The sequence below is a fragment of the Chenopodium album genome, chromosome 18, assembly GCF_948465745.1.
Source record: "Chenopodium album chromosome 18, dcCheAlbu1.1, whole genome shotgun sequence".
Taxonomy (NCBI): Eukaryota; Viridiplantae; Streptophyta; class Magnoliopsida; order Caryophyllales; family Amaranthaceae; genus Chenopodium; species Chenopodium album.
The window spans coordinates 47927397-47952011 of NC_137851.1; the positions used below are offsets into that span (position 1 = coordinate 47927397).

Below are 24615 nucleotides of genomic sequence, written 5' to 3' on the forward strand. Positions count from 1 at the left end.
AATCGAAACATGATGGTCTGGGTCCCACTTAAGGACCCTAGGGTCCCAGTTGGGAGGAGCCTCCCAAACCACATTCTCCTGGCGACGTCGATCGACTGCGACGCGTCGCTCTCAAACCTCCTCTCGAGGACGGGTCACCCTTTTCTGAGGGCGAACCACCTCGTCCGGGCCACATAGGATCTCCTCAGCATCGACAAATGGAGGCGAGTCCATGCTATGATGGATAAAGTTTCTTTAATTAGTTTACTTTATTTCCTAAACTAAACTAATATACGTATTCTAGACCCATTTCGGCAGCATAACGGCTGCCGATAGGGCAAAACACGAAAATCGAATGCCACCCATACTTGGGGGCTACGATACCTACAGTTAAACTCAGTAAATGAGGGCTTCTAACACCCACAAAGGCCATCCTATACCAGTTTCAACTAAGTATTCAAGGGATTGTATTCCAAAATCTCAAAGAATCAACTACTTCTAGAAGAATAACAGTAATATAAACACAATTATCGTCTACCAAACAATCTTGAAGTTCGAATATGGCAAAAATAGGCTAAGTATACACTTCGCGCCAATTTTTCGGATTCAAAATTTTCAAAATATTAATTATGGAAGCAAAACTAGTTCCAATACTACAATTGCTGCATAATTGACAAGTATAACCAAAATGAGCAAACAAAATAACAGAAAATCAAACCAAATTCGAGTAGAATTGCAAAAAGACGCACTCACACGAAGAAATGCTCATACAAGGTTCAATACTTAACCATTTTTCATGAAATTTGTTGCAAAACACTCCTCAAACATAGTATAACAACATGGAACAAACAATTTCAAGAATAATGAATCGAATCGAAAACCCCCAAATTCGAAATTTAGGGTTCAACGGTTCGAAAATCGTCCCAATTAAGCCTAAATCAAACGAAAAATAACAGAAAGCTTACATTGGATTATGGAAAATATGAATTAAGGACGAAATTTGCTTCCTTTAGCTTCGAAAATCGCAAGAAACCGAGCTCTTTAGAGAGAGAAAGAGGCGAAAATAGATGAAGGAAGGAGAGAGAAAGCGAAATGAAAAATCGCGTTTTGCGATTTTCTTTTTGCTGAACTGAGTGTCGCGCGCAACTGAATCAGTTGCGCGTGACATACCAGCGGAACTCAGAAAGATGCGTGCGCCTGGCCAGCGCGACCCACTGAGTTGCGCGCGGATACTGGTCACTAAAATGATCGGAATCTTGATTTTGATCCGTTTGATCATTTTTAACGGTTTTTGCTCGTTATTAGACGTAATGGCGCGCAAATTATCAAAATCTTTTTAAATTGCTTTGCATATTGTAGTTTGTTTTCTTCTTTGTTAGTTTTTTGCATCATTCTTGCATGCACACCGTGCTTTGTGCCTTCCCCAAGCATACGTTTTGAACGTTTTTCGTAAGAGTGCCTTAAGACGTTCTGTGGTGGTGCTTTACGTAAAAGCACCCATAGACAGGTTTGTCATTTTACTGTACTGACGTTACAAATGTCCGGGTTTTCTTCTTTTTTCACGTCCGAAGCAAAAAGGAAGGCGTTTTCATGCAGCGTAAAAATGCAAATGGCGTATCGTACGGCGCAAAATTGTACGGCGTAGGTGTTGCGTAAAATTTCACTTCAGCCCAAGCTTTGTGAGATCTACCTCTCGGAACTAAAAGGTAGAGAATTACTGTAAGCGTTAGCTCACAAGTCGACAGGCGCGCCGAACCATCAAGAACAAGCACTTCTTGAATGGGAGCAAATACGGTAGTTAGTGCGCTTACTAACTTACCGGACAGTTAGGGTGTTGAATCACCCCCTGTATAAAGAAGTGACGAGACGATGTCGCGCCTATGTAGTCACGTGCCCCCAGTCCTGAGACACGTGTACTCATCTTGTGGACAAAACTGCTGAGAGAGTTGCTAACTTTCTTCCCTCTTACTGGATTTGGATATATGCCTCCAGTCCTGAGACATGTATTTCTATCTTGTGGACATCCGGCTCGAATACCGGACTATTTCGGCTCGAATACCGAAAACCCCTTTTCATCTTTTTTACTTTGTTAAAGTCAGGCTAAAGTTTCAATGACATATCGAGGGACTTTAGACCAACGATGACACGATTGAGAGGAAATCTTCCCCTTTTATCCTTTTAAAACCGATCTCTTCTCATGACTTGACATCACCCTGAACACCTTTACTTGTAAAAGCGTTCTACAATTGCAAAGGATCAATCTAGATTCTTTAGCGCATTAAGACTAGGGAAAACCTTTTTCTAGCCTTAATAGCTACTTGTTTCAAACACTTGGCGAACCAAGGATTGTTTCGACATCCTTAAACATTACTGAAAGATTCTCTATCCTTAGAGAACTTCGCAGAATGAGTCTCGGATTTATTTCCTTGACTACTTTGATCATCGTCTATTCTAGACTCAATCAAAGTGGGGGCTAACTGTAGACATCTAATTTTGGCCTCATGTCCCGACATGAAGTGCAATGACGATAAATAAAATCATCTTCGTGTTGGATCAAAGTGAAGAATACTTATGGAGAACTGGTTAAGCCACAAAACACAAAAGACTAGCCCAAATTAAAGATAAAAGCCAAAAAAAAGGTTCAATTAACTAAACCCGATCATATTTAGGCTTAAGCCCATGCTTAAAACCCAATAATGACGGATTTAGGAGTGCCTAGGTTAAATTTTAGTGCTGCCGCAGAAAAAGCCGTGCGCATCTCAAACAGTCGCGCTGGGCTACCCCGCGCAGCTAATTCAGTTGCGCGCGACACCCAGCGCAACCTCCAGAGTTGCGCTGCGGAAGATTTAGAATTATACGGAAAATATAAAATCGAATCTTACCATAAAGCCGCGCGCAAGACAATTAGTTGCGCTGCCCATAGCAGCGCAACCTAATCACTTGCGCTGGGATGCCGAGCGCAACTCATCCTGTTGTGCGCGCCACCTTCTGCGGAAGAATGCTCGTAACCCTAAACCTAATCATTCCCTATAAATAAGAGCTTAAACCGAGGCTTAAAGAGACAAAAAATAACCTAAAAAACTCTGGCGAAATACTTGTGAACTTGTGAAACCTAGCCCCTCTTGTCCTAAACACTCACCCCTTTTGATATTTTGTTACTACGGTGGAGGTTCCCTAACAAGAAGGAGTCCATAAGTATTCTAAACGGAGATCTAGCAAAGAGAAGTGGTAAATTCCCGAGCACTTAGTTAAATCACATTTATTTTCTTGTTTAAAAGAACCTTAATTAATTAATTAATTAGTGTTGTTTGATCACCTTTAAAATAATTAATAAATCAATTCCACATATTATCTTTCGTTAAATAAAGATTAGAATTGAATTAAATAATTGTTGGTTGATCACTTAACCCAAGGCGAATATTATTTATTTTCTTGTCCTTTTCACGAATTTGATTAAATAAAGAATAACGACATTACGATGTAATTCCTACGTGAATTGGTACGTGTAAATAAAATCAACTAAGATAGTTTTAGGTATCGCGTTGCATATATTGTTTGGTGATGAAATTGTAAAAAAGGAAGAGCTAGTAGAGGCCGCACTAGGGCTAGGATAACGATTTCCCTCTAAAGGGAACGTTATTTTAGTACCCTCGCTCCCGAACTCATTTCTGGTTTATTGACCAATTTGGGCATGGGTAAACTTATGATTCATGCTAATTATTCCATGAACTCCACATGGAAGAAAGGCATGAACGAGGTTTATGAGTTTTTCCTAAAACTCATTGGCGACTCCTTACTTGTTTCTTACAAAAAAGCGTAATGATAGAATCAATTCTAATTCAAGGTCCCCCAAATAGTCAGGAATTCAAATCCTACTGCACCCTAACAAGTGTAAAGTCCTAGGCTTTTAAAGGGCCATGAGCATTTAAGGAGAGGACCTCTTACGATGGGAACCCCCTCCTTACACCAGGCGAAGGGTGCCCGACCGGGCGCGAGATTTGACAAAGTACGGTACTTTTGATCGCCCAATCGAGCGGTGTGGCGCCCGACCGGGCGCGAGAGTTGAAGAAAATCGAGCGTATTTGTCGCCCGATCGGGCGAAGGGCGCCCGATCGGGCGCGAGAGCTAAGTAGTTTGGAAGGTTAGATCGCCCGATCGGGCGAGTGGGCGCCCTACCGGGCGCGAGCTTCTCCGCCCCGACTTTTCTTCTACCTCCTTCTTTCTTTTCTCATTTTCTTATCTTTCCACCATTCTTTCTCTCTCTAAAACCTTAAACTCTCTAACTTCTCTCTAAGATCTCCTCTCCAATTCTAACCCAAATCCAATAATTCTTACATATTTCTAACCCTCTCTTCATCCTCTACATTTCTATACCAAAATTTCCCAAATTCTAATAAAAAAAAATAATACCTATTTTTCAAATATGTCATCAAAGAGGTCAAGAACGATTCTTGGGAGGAGTTCTAGTTCAAGTCAACAATATGATCCGGAATTGCAACTTCCGCAATGGCCTTCCATCCGAATTTCAACCCGGGAGCAAAAAGAACGGCTTAAGCAACTCTACGGGCGAGAGGTAATCCCTTCACGGTGGTTACACCGCCCTACTCTTGAATCTTATGGTTTATATGATTATGTTAAACGTTTCTTGAACGATATAGGAATGAGAAAATTTGTCGATATGCATTATCCTACTTATCGTGAATTAACGTGTGAATTTATTTCCTCTTTGTCTGTTGTGAACAGTAAAAATGGGCCGAAATTGATGTTTAGGTTAAATAATAGGAATATTATTTTAACCTTTGTTGATTTTTGTAAAATTTTTGATTTGAATTTTGAATTACCTATCCAATGGCATGAACAATATAAAATGGAAGATATCTATCATGTTTTGACTGGTTTACCGGCGCCTAACGCCCAACATGGTAGTGCCAAACCTATCCATCACCCTGTACCTAAAATTTGGCAAAGATTTGCAGGTGTTTGTTTTCTAGGTGGGAACGAGCCGCATAACGCCCAAACTAATGAACTAGCTGTAATTGGACATTATGTGTTTGGGTACGGTAAACTAAACATTGCTAGATACATCCTCTTTCATCTTAGTAGACATTCCTCGGCTATTAACCATACTACTACCTCTATTCGTCTACGAGGCCTAGTTACTAGGATAGCAGTAAAGAAGGCCGGGTTTGTTGAGAGTGGACCTCACGGTCTAACTAACTGTGGATCGGACACCTTCATGACTGCTAGGTACCTTGAGGATTTTGGTTGGGTACGTTTGGATAGCCAGCGAGTCCCCCACTGGTGCATTAGGATAGGAACAGAGCAGCCATTACCTATCTTTCCCCTGCCTAGTCCCGAGTTGACCGCTTTTCCCCCTGGGCAATAGTCCTACACATATGACCTTTTAGTTTCCCACGCTCGGGGGCAAGAACCACCACCCCACCCTGTGCCCGAGGTAGTGCTTTCACCACCTCGCATGTCTCATACAGCCCCACCCCCTCCTCATAGCGACTCCGAGACAGTTTGGGACTTTCAGAGTATAGGTCAGGCCTTAGGACGTATAGAGCATTCACAAGGTGACCTTAGGAGGATGGTAGGCTCCCTTGACCAGCGATTAGGGTATCTTGAGAGGAACCAGGGTAGAGCCCTGTATCCTCTGTATGATGATTATGCTCGTCGGGGTAATATTCCAGACGATTCTATTTACCCTGATTGGTTTCAGCCCCCACCCCAGGGATACGATAGAGATCCCACCGCCCGTGGTATTTATACTGACTATTCACCTTTTGGGGGACCGGCTGGGGGAGGGGGGTTTCAGCCTAACTATTTTGGTGGTAGCTCTTCCGTTGCAGGTGGTGCAGGTGGTAGCGGTGGAGGATTCGGCTCCATGGATGAGGATGATGAGGATTAGCTAGCTAGGCTAGTTCCCGACCCAATGAGGACATTGTCTGATTCTGGCTTGGGGGAGATTTTTGGATTTGGTATCCTTCTTTTCCCTTTTCTTTTATTTTTGGTGTGTTTTCTTAGATTAGATTTATTGCTTTCTAGTATAGTGTTATAGCTTTCTTATATGAAAAATACAAAAAAATTGAAAAAAATCAAAAATCCAAAAATACGTTCCAATGAATTGTAAATCATGCTTCCCTGTGCCCCATACTTGAAAATTGTTTTGATTCTTGGTACATGATGATGAGCATTGTGGATTTGTTGATCATGATTTGAAGTTTGATTGCTTGGATGTCCTAACATGCGTCAATTCTGCCCAACTGCTTGTGAATATAGTGCTTGACTAGTTGATTTGGTTAGGAATGTGTGTTAGTCCCTGGTATGTCAATGAATTTGAGTATTGGTTTGCAACTATGAGTAGTGTTTCATGTCTCACTATTATGCACATTGAGGAGGACGAAGGCATTTGTTCTTTTAGGTGGCCTTCAGATGATTTTAGGTACAATTGTTCCCTTCTTGCTACCCATGTTGATGCCTTGACTTTTTGTTGTTTATAAACCACATTACAAGCCTATTTTGCCCCATTGGTTACTAGTCCCAAGCTTGGCTTGGGGGAGCTATTAGTGAGTGAGGTGAGGGAGTTTGTAGTGTGCTTACTATTTGCACAATTTGGGTGGGTTTTGAGAAGTTATTTTGTTCTTGATCGTAGTTTATTTTTGATGAGTTTGAAAGTTGAATTTTCTTGAAAAAATAAAGTATGATCATATGAAAAAAAAAGAGGTTCAAGGAAAAAAAAGTGAAAAAAAAAAGTGAACCTCAAAAGAAAAAAAAAGAGCAAAAAAGGGGAAAATTGTTTAATGTTCAAGTGTTCTAAGTGAAGGTTGATCAAAAGAAAAAAAAATCGAGTTTCAATGAAAATTAAATTTGAAGAGTAAAGTTTGTTTATTCACTCAAGTTCTATATTTATTATATTTTTGTGAGTGATATTGTAAGTGTTGGGATTCTCTGATATGTATGGAGTCATATTTGGTGAACTTTTGTTGGAGTTGAGTATGTTGGAGATGATTGGTCATTATTTATTTTTGACCTTGGTTTTATTAGGATTTGGCTCCCTTAAGCATGGCTTTTCTCTCACATTTTCCCAAATATTTCTTACCTTTTACCTAAGCCTTACATTACAAGCTTTAAAGACCTTCCGACCTTGTGCGTAGAGTCGTGCGAATGTGAAAGTGTTGCCTATCAATGCAAGGAATGACTTGACATATTCCGAGTCGACTATTTAGGTTGAGTGCTTGTCTCTTTAAACACACGAGTGTTGTGAGTTTGGGAGGGCATTGTTCACAATTAAAGGGGTTGGGATGGAGAGCGATCGAGTACATCTTTTACTCACCACAAAAATGAGAGTCGAGTGTGTGAGAACTAGTCTTGAATTCTATATGCACTTGTGGTTTGCTCTATTTGACAATTATTAGGGACGATGGGTGATTGGATGTATGAGATTGGTTGATGTTGAAGCACGTTTATTAGATTTGCCTTGAATTGTTTATGCTTGATTTTGACTATTTGGGGTGAGACATGTATTTATTTATTCATTGATGAGATCTTTGCTTAGGGACAAGCAAAGGTTTGGCTTGGGGGAGTTTGATATGTCCATTTTATATAGTATTTTACCCCCGTCCCCTGGCCATAATTGGTAGTGTTTTTGGCTCTTTAGAGCCACTTTTATTACTAATTGGTGTTTCCTAGTGTTTTCGTAGTTTTGGTTGACTTTTGTAGGGATTTGCACATTTGGAGCATTTTCCCGGGATTTTTATGGAGCAACTACGAGCATTGGAGGAGCACGACCAATTTTCATAGCCCAGGGCCGGTTAGAGTCATCGAACCGGTGATTAGGGGCTTGATGCATGTGATACCGAGGCATTTGGACCGAGTATTCAAGACCCAGGAGAAAATCCGGATTGGGTCGAAGAATCGGAGCCCAATCGAGAAGTCCAAGTTGCAAAGGTTGTGGTCTGGCCAAAATAGGCTCCGCCCGAAGGCGCGCCCGGCCGAGCTGGGCGAAAGAAGGATAAAGAAACTCTCCGCCCTATCTCGCGCCCGGCCGGGCGCGAGAGACGCCCATGATGGAAAAAAGGCGGGCCCGATCGGGCGGTGTGGCGCCCGATTGGGCGCGTGTTTCTGAGGAGCTGGCTTAGGCGATTTTTGTTAGTTTTAATTAGGCTTAATTAAGTGTTTAATATAAATACGTTTTAAAGTTTTTTTTAGGGAGGACATCTCTCTCTTTTTACTTCTATTATCTCTTCTCTTAGACTTTCTCTCTCTACTTAGTTTTTAGATTATTTTCTCTCTCTACAACTTTGTTTTTAATTCAACTCTTTAATTCCGATTACTTTGGTAATGATTTCTTCTCCTTTAATCTCAGTTATTTATTTTATTTCTTTCATCATGACTTGTTTAATTGTTTTGTTTAGTTTAGATTTAATTATGTTTGAGTAGTTTTCTTTCTAGGGTTTATGGGGATCCATAAATAATATGAAGGGGCAATTTATTGTTGTCGATTGTCAATGCTTGATTAATTTTCTTATTGATTGATTTAATGCTATGCAACTAGATTTGCGCAGATCTTTTATGTATGAGTTTAGCAATATTGATTCGAGATTCGAGAGATGAGAATTAATATTTAGGCTTAGTTTTAATAGGCAGGTTAATTTATAAATGGTTAAGTCGAGATTCGAGAAATGAGATTTAATACCGGTAGATTAGCTCTGTGATTGTAATACGTAGCGAATGCCCTTTATGATCTGATTAATTGATGCATTGATGATTGATTATTGTGTTTTACCCTGAAATATTATTTATTGGTGAACCTATGCCCTAGGTCCTTTATTCATTGATTTCTCTTTACCCTTAATCTTCGTAGTTTAGCTTCCCTTCGATAATATTAATTTGTTACTTAATAATTTAGATTGCTTTAATTAATTAGGAATAGAAAGACCAGTTTCCCTGTGGATTCGACCCTACTTCCCTATCTATTATTAGCTAGTGGTTTTAGGAATTACTTTTGATTAGGTGATACGACTTTAGCCTGTCAGTCAGCAGCTATGTTCAATGGCCTTGTGGAAAAAATCACAAGCAAGCTTTCCTCTTGGAAATTTCTCAACTTCTCTCAAGCTAGGAAACTTGTCCTTATAAATGGCATTCTCGTAGCCATGGCCAGCCACCTTATGAGTGCTTATCTCCTGCCAAAATCAACTTTAAAGAAAATCTCCTCTCTGCTGCTCAAATTCTGGTGGGCATCATCTATGGAAAGGAGACAGATTTACTAGAGGAAAACTACTACTTTGTGAAAGGAATGGTGTCCTTCGAACAAGTGTATTATTCCGATAGAGGGTTCGGAATTATTAGAAAGCTAATTATTCAGTGAGGTCAAGTGATCGGAATGCCTGGGTGGAGGCCGCTTCCGATAAGTAATATTAATGTATAATTAATATTACAGCTTAATCTTGACTGAACCCTTCGGGTCACACCCAAGCAACTAACGAACTGATGCAACGAATTAATTCGGAAGGAATTAATGAGTCACCCGAGTAATTAAGATTTAGACGTCGAAAATTCGACCTTGGAGCGTCGAATCCGAGCGTCGAAAGTTAAGCCAAAATTTAGGATTTGGCGAGACGGGAAAATGCTTCAAGTAACAATTAAAACCCTTGCCAAGCGAAAGGTTAGGGAAGCGCGCCAAATAGGAGTGTGCCACATGGCAGTGCACATGGCAGCACGCCATGTGGCAGCACACGTGGCAGCCGTCAAGTGGCAGCAGCCACGTTGGCAGCGTGCCACGGTGGCATGGGCCGTGGACCCGGGTGAAGGGTCATGAACACAAGCCAAAAAGTAGTGGCCCAACCAAACCCAATTTAGGGCTCAAGGTTGGGTGGCACATGGTTAGCTCACAATGCATGTGAGTTGCCTTAGGGAGCAAGTGAGGAAGTGGTCCTCACCTAAGCATGTGACACTTGTTACTTAGTTATTCCTTGTTTTATTTAACTAAGGATTGAATTCAACAATTTTCCGTGTGGGATCTTTTTGTGAAAAAGTCCCACATTGAAAGATGAGTGGAATTCATAAGGAAGCTTTCCTTATAAATACCCAAGGCATGCCTTTGGGATTGTTCACTTGAGTAAGTGTTGAAAAAGGCATCACAATGTGAAAACCTTTGAACACTAATTACTCGGGTTTTGAGGTCGGACCTTGCTAACTCCAAGGCAATAGACCGAGTTCGGTGCTCGCGTTGCGGGTGGACTCCGTTGGAGGTCCTCGTGTAAGCAGGGCTAAGAGCTTTCGAAGTAAGAGCTCAATTAAGTGAGCGAAGCACGCTACAAAGGTATTAATCTCTTTCTTAATATTGTTGTTTAAGCTAATTATGCTTTATGGTTATAATTATTGTGAGTGTGATCTTGGCTCGGATTTCTTCCCGCGGTGGGTCAGACTCACCGAAACCCAACACTCTGGAAAAACACAAGTATGATGGAGGTGTTGGGTTTAGGAACATAATCAGCCTCAATAAAGCCCTAGTTTTCAAGCAAGCTTGGTGTATGCTTTCTAACCCACAATTACAGGTTAGCAAAGTTTTCAAAGCTAGATACAAGAATGATTGGTTTGAAAAAGGCACGAAAGGAGAGACTACAACATCAATGTCATGGGGAGCAAGAAGTATTTTCAAAATTATCCATTCTATGAGAAGAGGGCTAAGAAGAGTGATATCAGATGGAAAATCTACTGCTATTGAGGAAGATTGGTGGACAACAAACAATCTAATCAAGTGCAATGAAAGACAACAGAACAATAATGAGGCCAAGTCAAGCATGGTAAGTGACCTGCTCGATAACAATAGAAATTGGTGTAGTGGGATGGTGTGGAAATGGTTCCGTCCTAATGTGGCTAGAGATATCCTTGCCATCCACCCGACAAAGCATGAACCATGATGGCTGGGACCGGGGACCTTCAGTGGGGACTACTCTATCAAAACAGGCTACTGGCATGACCAACAAAAAGAGAATGGTGGTGTTTCAACAAGCTTCTGGAAGAAATTATGGACCTCCAACTATGGCCCAAGCACAAAATTTTCATCTGGAAAGTAGTTGTCAACGTGTTACCAACTGCAAACAACATGAGGAAAAGAGGTATTATGGTTAACCACACTTGTAGATTATGTAATTCAATGGAAGAATCTCCACAACACATATTTAGAGACTGTGAGATAGCAAGAAGAGTTTGGAAGTGCATCACGCTAGGAATTAATGCAGAAAGTGGAGAGGAGCTGAAGATTGAAATATGGATGATGAACCACCTGACTTTTTTCTTCTCAAATAGCAATATGGCTTATAGTACTGCCATCCAGTTCGTTTGCATTCTTTGGAGCCTATGGCTCACTAGAGATAACTTTTTCTCTCTTGCAAACCAGTGGGTTACCAGGTGGGTTAACTCCACTAACTTAATTGCAAAAAGCTCTAAAGATGCAATTATCAATACTACGTACAATGGAGGATGCTATGACTACCCCCTTTTGGAGCTTAGATGGAGGTGTATGTAATGAGGACATCACTATTCTCATTGACGGAGCCTGGAAGAAAAATGTCACTCAATCACACAAGTCTTGGAGAGCAGCAGCAGGGTGGGTAATCAAGGAAAGAGGTGCAGTAATTGATAGAGGGAAGGCCCCGGTCTTCTCAACCTCACCAACTTAAGCAGAAGCGGAAGCAACACTGATGGCCTTACAAAGGCCGGTTCTAGCAGGAAAATTGGTGACCATGCTAACGGACTCAAAGGAGCTGGTAACCACATTCATTGAAGAGAGAAGAGCTAGAAGGGAAGTAAAACAGGTAGTACATGATATTAAGCAGAAAACTAATACCCTTAGACACTTTGTTCTAAGGAAGGTTAGTAGATGTAGAGTACAGGAAGCCCACCTACTTGCTACAGCAGCAAAAAAGGGACTGTAACTGTTTATATTTTCTTGATTATCAAAAAAAAAAAAAAAATAAATAAATAAATAAAATTGAATGAACAATGTATCCCTAACAAATGATAAATATGTACTAAGAGCATCTTCAATGGTTTAATTGTAAGGACTTGCTTGCTATATAAATAAAATATCCAGCTACATGCTTACTATTATTAGAAAACAAAAAATTGAGCAAGATGTTGTATTATTTATTTATTTTTATTTTTATTTTTATTTTTATTTTTTTTTTGGGACACAAAGCAAAAAGATGTTGTATCTTACCATTGGACTCAGGAGTTAGTATTATATACTCCTGGATCATGGTACTCCATAGTCCATACCCAATATAATTGAGTTATTTTGCCTAAATCTTATGTTATTTTGCTTAAAGTCCTGTGTTATTTTGCTAAAATAATATGTTATTCACTTATCTATCTCAACATCATGCATAAAAAAAATGCATTTATAAAAATAACATGTACTTATTTATAAAATAACATATATATAAATTGAAATAATAAAAGGTTCACATCAAAATAACATGAATTTTATAAACTTGGAGCTACAGCGGTTAATGTTGAAAAAAAAATTATGCAAATATAAAATAACATATACTTATTTTAAAATAACATATATATAAATTGAAATAACAAAAAGTTCATATTAAAATAACATAAATTTTATAAACCTGGATTACCATGCACATGGTACTACAGGAGTAGCATAGAATTTGCGTGGACTGAGTTTTGTGGGGAGAGAAGAAGAAAATGGAAGGAAATAATTAAGTGGGCCCCACAAATGAAAATAGTTGATTAATAATTATTATATCTAGGTTAGTCCCGTACGATCCACAATTTTAGCAATAAAGCTTTGGAATAATTGTTAAAAATAACCACCAATTATATCTTGTGGCCTCCCAAAATAATAACCCACCTTTGATATTGTAGTGAGTTTAATTTTCTTACTTCGTCCCAAAATGAATAGTACGAGTTATGGTATGTGAAACACGCATCCCTACTTCCCTACTTATAAAAAGTGGGAGAATACTCTTATGAACAGTGTTATGACATAAATAACCCTTAAAATATTTATTTACCATTATATCCCCATTAATGTTGACTGCTTATCTCCCTGACTCTCTAATTCTCTATTCGTTATCCCTGGATCCCTAATGTGATTGACTAATGCTTTTCCTCTTTTTTCCTCATAACTCATAAGCGTCCCTTTCTCTCCTTCCTCCTCTACCTCTCTACTCTCTCTCCTCCTTTGAAGCAAACTATTAGTTCTCTATTGAAGTGCCTACCGAGTTTTCTCTCCCCATTGAAGCGCTTACCGAGCTTTGTCTCCTCCATTGAAGCGCTTACCGAGCTTTGTCTCCTCCATTGAAGCGCTTACCGAGCTTTGTCTCCTCCATTGAAGCGCTTACCGAGCTTTCTCTCCTCCATTGAAGTAGTTTCATCGGTGAGGTAATTTTTTTTATCTTTTTTTTTTTTTTTTTTTTTTTTGTTGAATATCAATTTCACAATCTAGGTTAATCGTATTTCTCCATATAATCAATTGAATTTATAATTGAAATTTATATTAAATTCAGATTTTGGTTTTAATTTTTGATTTTTACTTTTTGTTATTTTGGGTTGAGGCTTGCCGAATCTTACCCAAGTTTCAAGCTTGTTATTCACTTCATCCGATCGCCATATCTCAACTGTCGAAGGCCCAAAGCTTTATTAACTCAGAAAGTTTCAAGCTTAAGATATGAGTTGGTTAAGGTTGATGATTCTGATTGTGAATCTCATGCCTAACTATAGAAGTATAAAAGAATCTTTTATCTACTGTAATGTCTTTTTTGCTTGTGCTAATTCTAACTTCAAGCTTAGTAAAGAATTTTTTGGGAGTGATTTTGGGTTACATTCAAAGTTATCAGAATCGGGATTCTACTTTGAATCAGTGAGTGGGGTAGAATCGAATCGGTAAAATCGAATCGTAGAATTATACGATTCTACCAAAATGTAAAATTGGGCTTCAAAATGTAACAAATGACTACATACATAATTTTATAGTAATGAGAATGATAATAATATATATTGTTAGTAACATAATATTGACATATAAACATAAAATAGTTTTTCAAGTAATTTCGCACGTGCATAACTCAAACAATACAATATAAACTATAAAGTCGGATTATTGGTACACATTCTTAACCATGAGAGTACACGACATTTGTTGTTAAATTATGAAAAAAATAACTTTGTTGACTCGTAAAGTTGTTTTCCCTAGATCCATGCATAATAATAAAAAAAAAATCCAATAATGATAGAAAACTAAGTGTCAAGTTACTTCATTTAACGAGATAGCTAAAGAATGACAACTACAACAAACTCATGTTATAAAAGTGTTTTTTATATGCCCAAAGTTGAGTGCATGAGACTCATGAATACATTCTTATGCCCACAAAATTTAAATGGTTGGATAGAATCTTAAAAGTTATTTAAATTGATGTTTCATAAGCTTTATTATGATTTAGATTGAATAATATGTAAGTCATTGACTAAAGTTAGGTTCAACTATGACACCCTTACACTCTTTAGTTTATAACATAAAATATATAAATGATATAGGTACGAAACTAATTCTATTAGAAATTAGACTTCAAGAGCTTTCCAATGACATATTATAAGCCTAATTCCGACTTCGAAATCAAAAGTTATGGGTCTCGAAAAATCAGATTTTTTGCAGGAGTAGAATCGGTATAGAATCGTAGAATCGGTACCGATTCCACCGATTCTAACCGATTCTACCAATTCTATGAGCGATTCTACAGCATAACGATTCTACCAGCGATTTAAATCGTTTAGGTGGATTAGAATCGTAGAATCGTACGATTCTACGATCCAAATCGCGATTTTAATAACATTGCTTACATTTATGTGGTTTTTTTTTAATTTTATTTTTTATATAGATTAAACTTTGCAATTGTAATTGTTTTTGGATTGATTGTTTTAATTGTTTGTTATAAAGGAATATCACAAGAAACTATTTTTGGGTATATCTCATGGACTTGGTTTATGATTTGAACTATAAGGTTCCTTGTTCTTGTGTACGTATTATACGAAGTAAGATACTTCTCCTCTTTGGCTTTCTTTCCATAATAAACTTGAATTAGTCAAATCAAATTTGGTAATTAAGATATATGGCTAAGTCACATGAATTGTTATGGAACTTGTCAGCAACAACAAATTGTTAATCTCATCAAGAGTAGTGGTGCAGCAAATGGTATGAATTGGTAAGATCTTGCACCTTGCTCATATAACGAAGCAAGAAAAATGGCTGGTTTAATGGACAAACTCTATTTAGTTAAAAATCACATGATGCTTTTGTTGAGCAATAATCCTGATGACATGGATGAGGATGAAAAGACACTTTAACACACTAATTCTTCAAAGCTGTTTTGATACTCCAAGTACTTAGGAATCAAAGGTATTATTGCAATAAATTAAAGAGCTTAATAACTGTTAAAAGCTTTTAGTCTGCAAATTGGAGGTTATATTTAGTTAATTATACAACATACTATGTTATCAATCTATCATAGGAAGCTTGATTAAAAAAATAAAGAAATTGAATACTTAGCAATTTTTGTCATTTGCAACTAATATTGAAATTCTTTTTCATAATCCGTACATTCATTTTGTGTCATCCAATCAATTATAAGAAATACCTACCAATTAGAGCACTTATTATGAGTTGAAGGGGTACTAAATATTAATCATCCACACAAATTTGTTGAATTACCAATCTGTATTATTTTAAAATCGTGTTTGAAATAACCTTGATCTATATATTCCAATACTTTATGAAGATGTTTGATAATTGTAACTTTAATATATACAATCTAGATTGAGAGGTTGAGATGGTAAACAAGAAGATGATCTCGAGTGGATATTTGGGAGTGCAGAGAAGAATGGTAAACTCTTATTTGAAAAATGATGTGCATCAACAATTTTGTATCTGACGTGCTTAAAATGTTGCAATTTACTTTGGTGCTGCTATTTTCGAGATTGAAGTTTTTTTTTTTTTTTTTTTTTTTTTGGTGTTTAGAGAGCCACAAAGGCAGGGTTAGAATCGATCCCAGGACCTCCTAGATTGAAGTGAGTGTATTACAGTGTAAATGTTAGAATTTGTCCTGCTATTTTGGATACCTACCATTTTTCATATTATCAAGGAAAGTGCAAATCATGTTTCTGTCATCTAATGTCATAATATTACACACGCCCAGTAAAAGTCTATAATAATTCCCTACGATAACTAGCAACATTATGTCGCGCGCATCGCACGCATGGGCTCCCCTAGTTTAGTTAAAAGTTGTTGATTTATAAGAAATTACCACTTGATTAATAATTTATGTTTAATATATAACTCCGTGATAAACACAAATATTCTCTTACTTTTCACGCTTATATATAGTAAACTCTGCAAATTAATTATAATTTTTTTGTTTAAAGGAAATATTAGTGGGAAATGTCACTCATATATATAACAAAAACGTTACAAACTCCTCTTCTCAAAGGATTTGACGAGCCCGGTCGCTTGTTTCTGCCCCGCTCCTTTCCCGAACTCTAAAAAGGTAGGGAAAGCGAGCAAGGGGCAGCCTTATTGCAGTTCCTTTCCCCCAAGGGGGGCTTCCGGAAGGGGGGGTAATGGTCCGATTATCTATATACTACTATTTTAAAACCGGAATTGAAGGACAGTTGTCCTATTCTGACCTTTTTTTTAACTAAAGTGTAAATATTATATATTTTTTTTAAAAAAACTCTTCTTTTATTCCAAATGCTTCCATTCACTTCAAAAATACACTGATCAATTTCATTTGTTGTGTCTCTTAATTCCTTTGAATTTCATTATACTTCGTATTATTTTCCAATTACAAAAAAATTTAATAATTTATCTTCCCTCTCTCTATCTCAATTTTTACTCTTTATTTATCTTCCCTCTCTCTATTATTAATCCTCTATTTCACCCTAAATCTATAATTTATGTCACTTAATTTTTTTTAAAAAAAATATTGTTGTCAAGACCTATATAAACTTCAAGAAACAATAGTGGTATTGAATTTAAGGGAACAATCAAAGGTAAATTTTTTCAACTTTATTTAATTACACTTCATTATTTTTTTTCAAATTTCTTTCCAAAATTCATTTTTTACTTTTTACATTTATGTTATCCCTCACTCTCTGTATCTAAAATATGTTAGTGGTAAGATTATATAAGTAAGACAAATTAAAGTGATCGAAACCCATCTTTCTTGGCAACTTCATTAATTTAAATAATAGAGATCCATCAACATAACTCTATAGATCGCATATTCATTAAATAAAATAAGTAAGCATATAAATAGAGTAAAAGTCAGACTGTTGTGATTAATGGAGATAGTAAATATTTATAAGCAACTAAAGAATGCAGAAGAAAGCAAGCAGCAAAAAGGAAGCCAAAAAGGAAGGGAAAAACAATCACCCCACTGTAACTCTGTAAGCACAATAACTCAACTTACTGTTCATAAGCACAGTGTCCAACTTCTCATATTTATAGAAAGGGTTTGAGATTGTGCTATTACTATTGTAAGTGGTACTAAGCACCAAAGATTACATACGTAGTACTACCTCCGTTTTTTATTAGTTGACACGTTTTGACTTTAGCACTATTTACACACCTCTCTTTGACCATATTTTGTGATTTATATGTAAGGAAAAATATAGTCAAGTGGGATCTTGTTAGATTCGTCACAATGTATATTTTCATAATATCAAATTTTTATAATTTTTGCTTATTGGTAATTAAAAATATTAACGATTTAATTTATACATTGGCAAACGTGACTAAAGAAACGTGTCAACTAAAAAGAAACGAAGGAAGTATATCATTATTATCTTATTATAATTTCACGAAAGTATGAAGCAAATACCAAATGGTAACATGCAAATACCAACAATTATTTAATTGGAGTACTAGCGACTTACCTTGTCCAAATAACGTTTTACGAGGATAGGAACATCAGATTTTGGCTTAAGATCTCCATATACTGATCCTTTTATAGTTTTACCGCTAAGCAGCACATCCATAGAAAGGAAGCTCAATTGTGCATCTAGCTTGTCCAATCCTAGCACAATCGTTTTTCCCCAACCCTGAAACCTATAATCAATAAGCAATACAATTTTTATATATACAACGTGTGTGTATTTTCAAACATCTCTTCTTCGATTACTCACAATCACAATGCAAAACTCACATTTTGTGTATATATATTGAATGATTCGTGCCATAGCTAATCCATGTACAATAATATGCACATGTATTCAGTATATACTAAGTTGAACTTGTTATGCTAAGGGTAAGAAAGAAGGAAAAGGATGAAGAAAAACCTTTCGGCATGAAGCATAAGCTTCTTGTACCAAAGATGCCTTTCCTACACATTCGAAACAATAATCTGCACCTCCATCTGTCATCTCGCATATAATCTGCTCAATACATGAAAGCCAACCATTAGATCAAGGTTTAAGCAATGGCGAAATGCCAAGAATAACTACTTGTGTATTTCATTCCCAAAGTTGGCTGTGTTAGATGAAGGAAAGAACCAAGACCTGGCTAACAGTCTTATTATCCTTACAATTGTTCAGGTTGATAAAGTCTGTAACTCCAAACTTTTTACCTGAAGCAACATAAAAAAGGATAATCTAAATCATAATAGCTACAAAATTTATGTCATGGGATGGAAAACAAAGTAGACTTGATCGAGATTGAAATACTGAATTATACCAAATTCGAATTTTTCTGGGTTTATATCTACTGCTATTATCCTCGCTGCTCCACTTAGCCTTGCTCCCTCAGCCACCTTGACGCCCAAAAATAGCATACATGTGCCATTATTGTTCATTATCAGTAACAGAAATGCAACAAATTAACCAAAGTCGCTACACAAAGCACACAAATCTAGCATAACATGAAGCAATGATGTACCCCTAGTCCAATAGCTCCAATGCCGAATAAAGCAACTGTTGATCCTGGTTTGACATTGGCAGCTCGCCAAGCAGCACCAATCCCTAGAACAAACGACATTAATCAAGTTAAACTAGTTTAGAATGATCTAAATTTTGAAATGTATTTGTAAGTTGTAACATGTATATTATCATACTTCAATTCACATGATATTAGTCTTTTCTTCATATATTATATTATAGTAAAAATTTCAACTTGACAAGTTGACATCTTATATATGTAACACAAAATGTAATGTTATACATGCATACATAGGTAATAAGTATATATGAGGCAAAGAATACGGCATAAGAATAGAGATATTACCAGTGGAAACCCCACAGCTTAGAAGACGTGCTCTATTGGGAGGAATGGATGGGTCAATCTTAGTGAGATGAGCAACGTCGACAACAGTATATTGGCTAAAGCTTGAAACAAACGCGAAATGAAACAGAGTTTCCCCGTTCAAATCAGTGAATCTGCTGCTATCTTCCCTAGGCATCCACGGAGAGATCTTAGCTGGCAGCTTCGAACACAAATTGCTCTCGCTAGACTTGCAATCTTTGCAATCCCCACAATCTGCAATGAGAACTGGTAGCACATAATCACCTTCCACCACTTCATCTACTTCCTCTCCTACACTTTCTACGATCCTATAGACGAATATTACGTTAATTAGTCCTTATTGCTACATAAACAAATTCACACCATAACAAATGACAATGTTGCGCCTCCAATTTATCAATGTATCGATCTGTTTCCATATTTCTTACTCCATTCGTTATTCCTACATTCATTCTCTTACTTTATTTTCTTATAACATATTTTGTATTATGTAATTTGTACATAATAATTAACTACCAAAATGTATGCTGAAAAGTTCAAAATAAAGCATTTCGTTTTATACTAGTCTAATTGATGCTTAGTGCTGGACTTAAACCATGGCTCCCCACACGGCCACAGGCACACACACTACGATCAATTCTATCTCAAATATTACTCCGTCTATGTCATTTAACACGAGTATGTGTCAAGGCTCAAGTGTATAACAATTATTAGCCAAAGCCCAAAGATGATAGCTTTAAAAAAATAAAAATAAAAATAAAAATATAAAAAAATTATCCAATGACATATAAGCCAGAATTGATCCAAAAATTATTAAGTTTAATAACCATAAACGCAAAAAATAGTAATAGAAAAAAATACTGAAAAGTTATTGCTACAATTATTTACCCAACAGCCTCATGGCCAAAGATTCTTGGATAACATCTAGGAAAATCCTGTAAAAGAAAACACAACAAAATTATCTTAGACCAAATACAAAGGTAGTCCAGACACTATGCAATTAAAATCAAAGATCGAAATTTGCAATTAATTGCTGGGATATTACATACTTTTAATTTCCAGATGGTGATGTCGGTATGACAGAGTGATGAGCAAATGATCTTGATCCGAACTTCATGAGCTTTTGGTGGAGCCACTATCACCTCCTCTATCACCAGTGGTTGTCTTGCTTCTCTAGCGATAGCAGCTGCATCATTTCAAATTTTTTAGAATCTGGCCATAAGGTGCACACACTTTAACTAGAGTACTAATCATCGTCATTAGTCGAGTATCAAGCACCCTCACTTGACAACATTAAACTTTAAAAGTCAAAATATTAAAGGGAGTATTAGATTAAATTACCTTTGCAACGAAGAGGCTTTCCTGCGCTGTTGCTATTCACATCTGCCATATGCTTCTCTCTTGCTATGTTTATAAAAAAAAAAAAAAAAAAAAAAAAAAAAAAAAAAAAAAAAAAAACCTAATAGTTCATTTCAATGAGAATGACGGATAAGGAGTATAAAGGATAACAGAGAAATTTTGGTTTATTGAAAAATCTAAAATGGAGATAGTTGGTTCTACTTTTGGATAAGACAATTCCAAGTCACGACGCTTGAATGAGAAACTAGATGAAGCCGTGCAATACACGATTTGATTGTATTTTTAAAATAAATGTTTTTGGTATTTATGTAATAAATTTGTTATTTAATTTATTCATTGTACGTCGTGTATTATTTAATATTTTTATTTTAAAATAAATTGTAAATTTCGTCTAATTCGTTATATATTTAGATAAAATTCCTAATCTTAAAAGATAATATATTATATTCCTTTAATTAAAATTTAAAATCTCATTTGTCTAATTTGTTATTTACTAATTTTTTTAGTAAATTGGTTTTTTACCAAACTAAAATTATTTTTACAGATTAAAACTTTCTATATATATATATATATATATATATATATATATATATATATATATATATATATATATATATATATATATATATATATATATATATATATATATATATATATCACTGATTCTCTATTTTTTAAAAATAAATTAAATATATTATAAGTGAATCTTATTTTAACGAATTTTTTAAAATGAATTTTATGATGGAAATAGAATCGAGTTATAGAATATTATTTAAAAGTTATGATTAATTATCGATAATAAACACTATATAACATTTTTTATCTTGCAAAATCTATCCAATCTAATCTGATGTGACATCTAATCTAATCACAACAATATTTATTTGTCGCCTACGTGGCGTGACACTTGGCAAAAAAAAATGGAATGCCAAGTGTCGTTGTCTCATGACCTGGCTGCGAGACCAGCTTAATATATTAGTGATATGATATTAGATTGTATAAAGTTAAGGTATATTAGTATAAACACAAATATTTATAGCTGGCTATACACACCGTGTGGCTGAGATTACTCTGTCAGGGGTTACTCGAGTTATTTAGTCAGGGGTTACTTGTGATAACGTTATAAGAAAGAAAATGTTGGAAAGCTTGATTATATTAATGAATATACAAGAGTATATATATTACAAGATTAAAGCATTGAACATACCAAACTATGACTAAGTAAGGAGTAAATCAAGGGATTTACATAACAATAAATAATTAATAACTAATAATGATGATTTAGTCATCATTATCCTTTACAACTTGAGGGGTTCGGTCATATATGGGTTACTCGGTGAGGGGTTACTTAAGGGGTTCGGTTAGGGATTAATCGAGGGGTAACTCGGTCAAGGGTTACTTGAGGGATTATTCGGTTAAGGGTTATTTGAGGGTTACTCAGTCAAGGGTTACTTGAGGATAAAACTTAGGGTAAAACTTTCTAATCAAGTTAGTTTCAAATTAGAATATACACATGGTTACATGTTGTATTTTTCTTGTCATACTAGCAGATAAATATTGAACAAAAACATATAACATTATAATATAGAAACAAATTAAAAATAGGAAAAATTGACGCTACCAGTTCTAACCATGGGCATTCTACTTTAAAAGGTTCAAACTATCGAGTTTTCTCTTTTTTTTTAAAAAAATTATATCATCTGTTTGACCGATACATTTGATGAGACATAACTTTGACCATTAATATCTTTAATTGTCCTCAAGTAAAAATTGTAACAAAAATTTAATTATGAAAATAAACCGTGTGACAATCGATCTAATAATATTTAATAGTGGTCCCAACTTTGGGGGTGTCCTCCTTAAATCTTAGAAGAGTCCCTAACTAATTTATGATTGGGCAAAACAGTTAAAATTGCCATGTTTTGAATATTTAGTTGTCCCTTTTGTTGAATTGTGTAAGATAAAAAGAAAAAGACTTAAAAGGGAGGGGATGGATGTTTGATTATTAGAGGGGTTTTTTTTTTTTTTAAAGCTACGCCTAAGGAATCAAAACACGCGACATTATTAACTGGTCAAACCGATTAAAAATAAGGTGAATTAAACATACTCTTAGTTTAGGGTAAAACTTTCTAATCACGTTAGTTTCAAATTAAATATACACATGGTTACATGTATATTTCTTGCCATATAAGCACATAAGTATTGAACAAAGACATATGAAGTATAACATTATAACATAAACAAATTAAAAATAGGAAAAATTGACGTTACTAGTTCTACTAAACATGGTCGGCATTCTACTTTAAAAGGTTCAAATTATTAAGTACTCCCTTTTTTTTTTTTTTTAAATTACATCAGTTTGACCAAAATATTTACCGAGACGTAACTATGACTATTAATATCTTTAATTGACCTCTAGTAAAAATTGTAACAAAATTTAATTATGAAAATAAACAGTGCGACAATCGATCTAATGATATTTAATAGTGGTCCCAACTTTGGGGTGTTCATCCTCTTTAAATCTTAAAGCAGCCCCTGACTAATTACGATCAGGTAAAACAGTTAAATGCCACGTGTTGAATATTTAGTTGTCCCTTTTGTTGAATTGTTGTAAGATAGAGAGAGAAAGACTTAAAAGAGAGGAGGTGGGTGTTTGATTATGAGAGTGGTGTTGGTGTTTTTTTTTTAGCTAAGTCTAAGGAAACAAAACACGTGACACTATTAATATGTCAAACTGGTTAAAAATATATGTTTGGGGCTGTTTAGAGAAAGATATCCTAAAATTAGGACTGTCCTTAGTTACAACAGTTGGAACCTTTTAAGGAAACTAACCATAGTTGGGACCATTACCGTCAATTTTTCCTTATTAAAAAAAATAAAAGCTCATATAACAAACATTTGATTGAAAATAAATAATACAATAATAATAAAACAAAGATTATAAACAAATTAGCAAATCGACTTCTCTGCAAGAATCACTACTCTTAGAGCGGCATCTGCTGAACTTATTGCGATAAGGGAAGGTCCAACTAACTATACAACATGGGACAGAGGTATTAGATTTATAAAGCTTGAAACTGTCGCCGAAGCTTTGTGCTACATGATTGCTAATCCTCATGACTCCAAGGACAACAAGCTGCCCGGTCTGATTGGTGATGTCGTGAAGCTAATCAAGAAAGAGAGGAGTGTCACAATACTCCATGTTAAGAGACAGGCTAACAAATTGGCGCATGGCCTACCTCGATCACCAAGACCTACACTGAGGAGCTGGCCAACGCAATGAGGATTGATTACTTTGCTTCAACTTCCCCTCTTGAGTCGCTTACTAACTCCCCAATGAATACTACAATGGTTGCTGCTTTCTTTGCTATTTTCAGTTTTCCCTTTCAGTTTTATTTTCAGTCTTTGATGTGAGTTAATCCACTTTTAGACGTCATGAGAGCAAATTTTTCACTATGCATATGTTATCCATGGTGCCTAGTATGGTTTTTTTTTGCACCATAACATTGGTTTGCAGGATGTTTTGTACTGTTAATCATCCTCATGTAATATAAGTTCCTTTCGTTGATTAAAAAAAATCATATAAAGGTCACAATGCAATAGTCATTTTATTAGTAGTATATATACGAGTATATGATAACTTGAGTAATAATTTGGGCCTAAAAACTTGTTATTTTAGTTGAATTATAATTTGATGTATGAAAATAAGAGAATGAATAGGATGGTTGTTATTAAAAAAAAATAAATAAATAAAAAATAAATAAAAATGCTATGAATTTAAAAGCAAAATAGTATACTAACTATAGTTTCAACTTGCAAGTTATATTAACCCATACCACCCCACCATCATGAGCTAGATGTGCGACTTGAAATTGATTCGGATGTAGCTGGTTTTAAATTTGGTGAATTAGGTGAAAAATCCTCTGCAAGTGACATACAAGGACTTTTATTTTCTTCCAACG

At 35.8% G+C, this 24615-nt stretch overlaps 1 protein-coding gene across 1 annotated transcript; it reads right to left on the reverse strand.

Annotated features, from left to right (window-relative positions):
* Positions 1–169: 169 nt before the first annotated feature.
* LOC145590984 (alcohol dehydrogenase-like 7) lies at positions 170–20699 on the reverse strand. Its single transcript, XM_081647370.1, has 10 exons — positions 20636–20699; positions 20344–20480; positions 20183–20229; positions 19277–19602; positions 18932–19014; positions 18731–18806; positions 18556–18623; positions 18337–18432; positions 17935–18099; positions 170–214 (listed from the first exon to the last, which is right to left on the reverse strand). The coding sequence occupies exons 1-10, from the start codon at positions 20682–20684 to the stop codon at positions 185–187; spliced, it is 1077 nt and encodes a 358-aa protein (XP_081503496.1). The 5' UTR covers positions 20685–20699; the 3' UTR covers positions 170–184.
* Between the last annotated feature and the right edge of the window lie 3916 nt (positions 20700–24615).

Coding starts and splice junctions, on each gene's coding strand:
- LOC145590984 (XM_081647370.1), bottom strand. CDS start 20,684: ATGGCAGATGTGAATAGCAACAGCGCAGGAAAGCCTCTTCGTTGCAAA. Junction 18,624..18,730: donor CCCAGAAAAATTCGAATTTG/GTATAATTCAGT, acceptor ATGTTGCTTCAG/GTAAAAAGTTTGGAGTTACA. Junction 18,433..18,555: donor ATAATAAGACTGTTAGCCAG/GTCTTGGTTCTT, acceptor TGTATTGAGCAG/ATTATATGCGAGATGACAGA.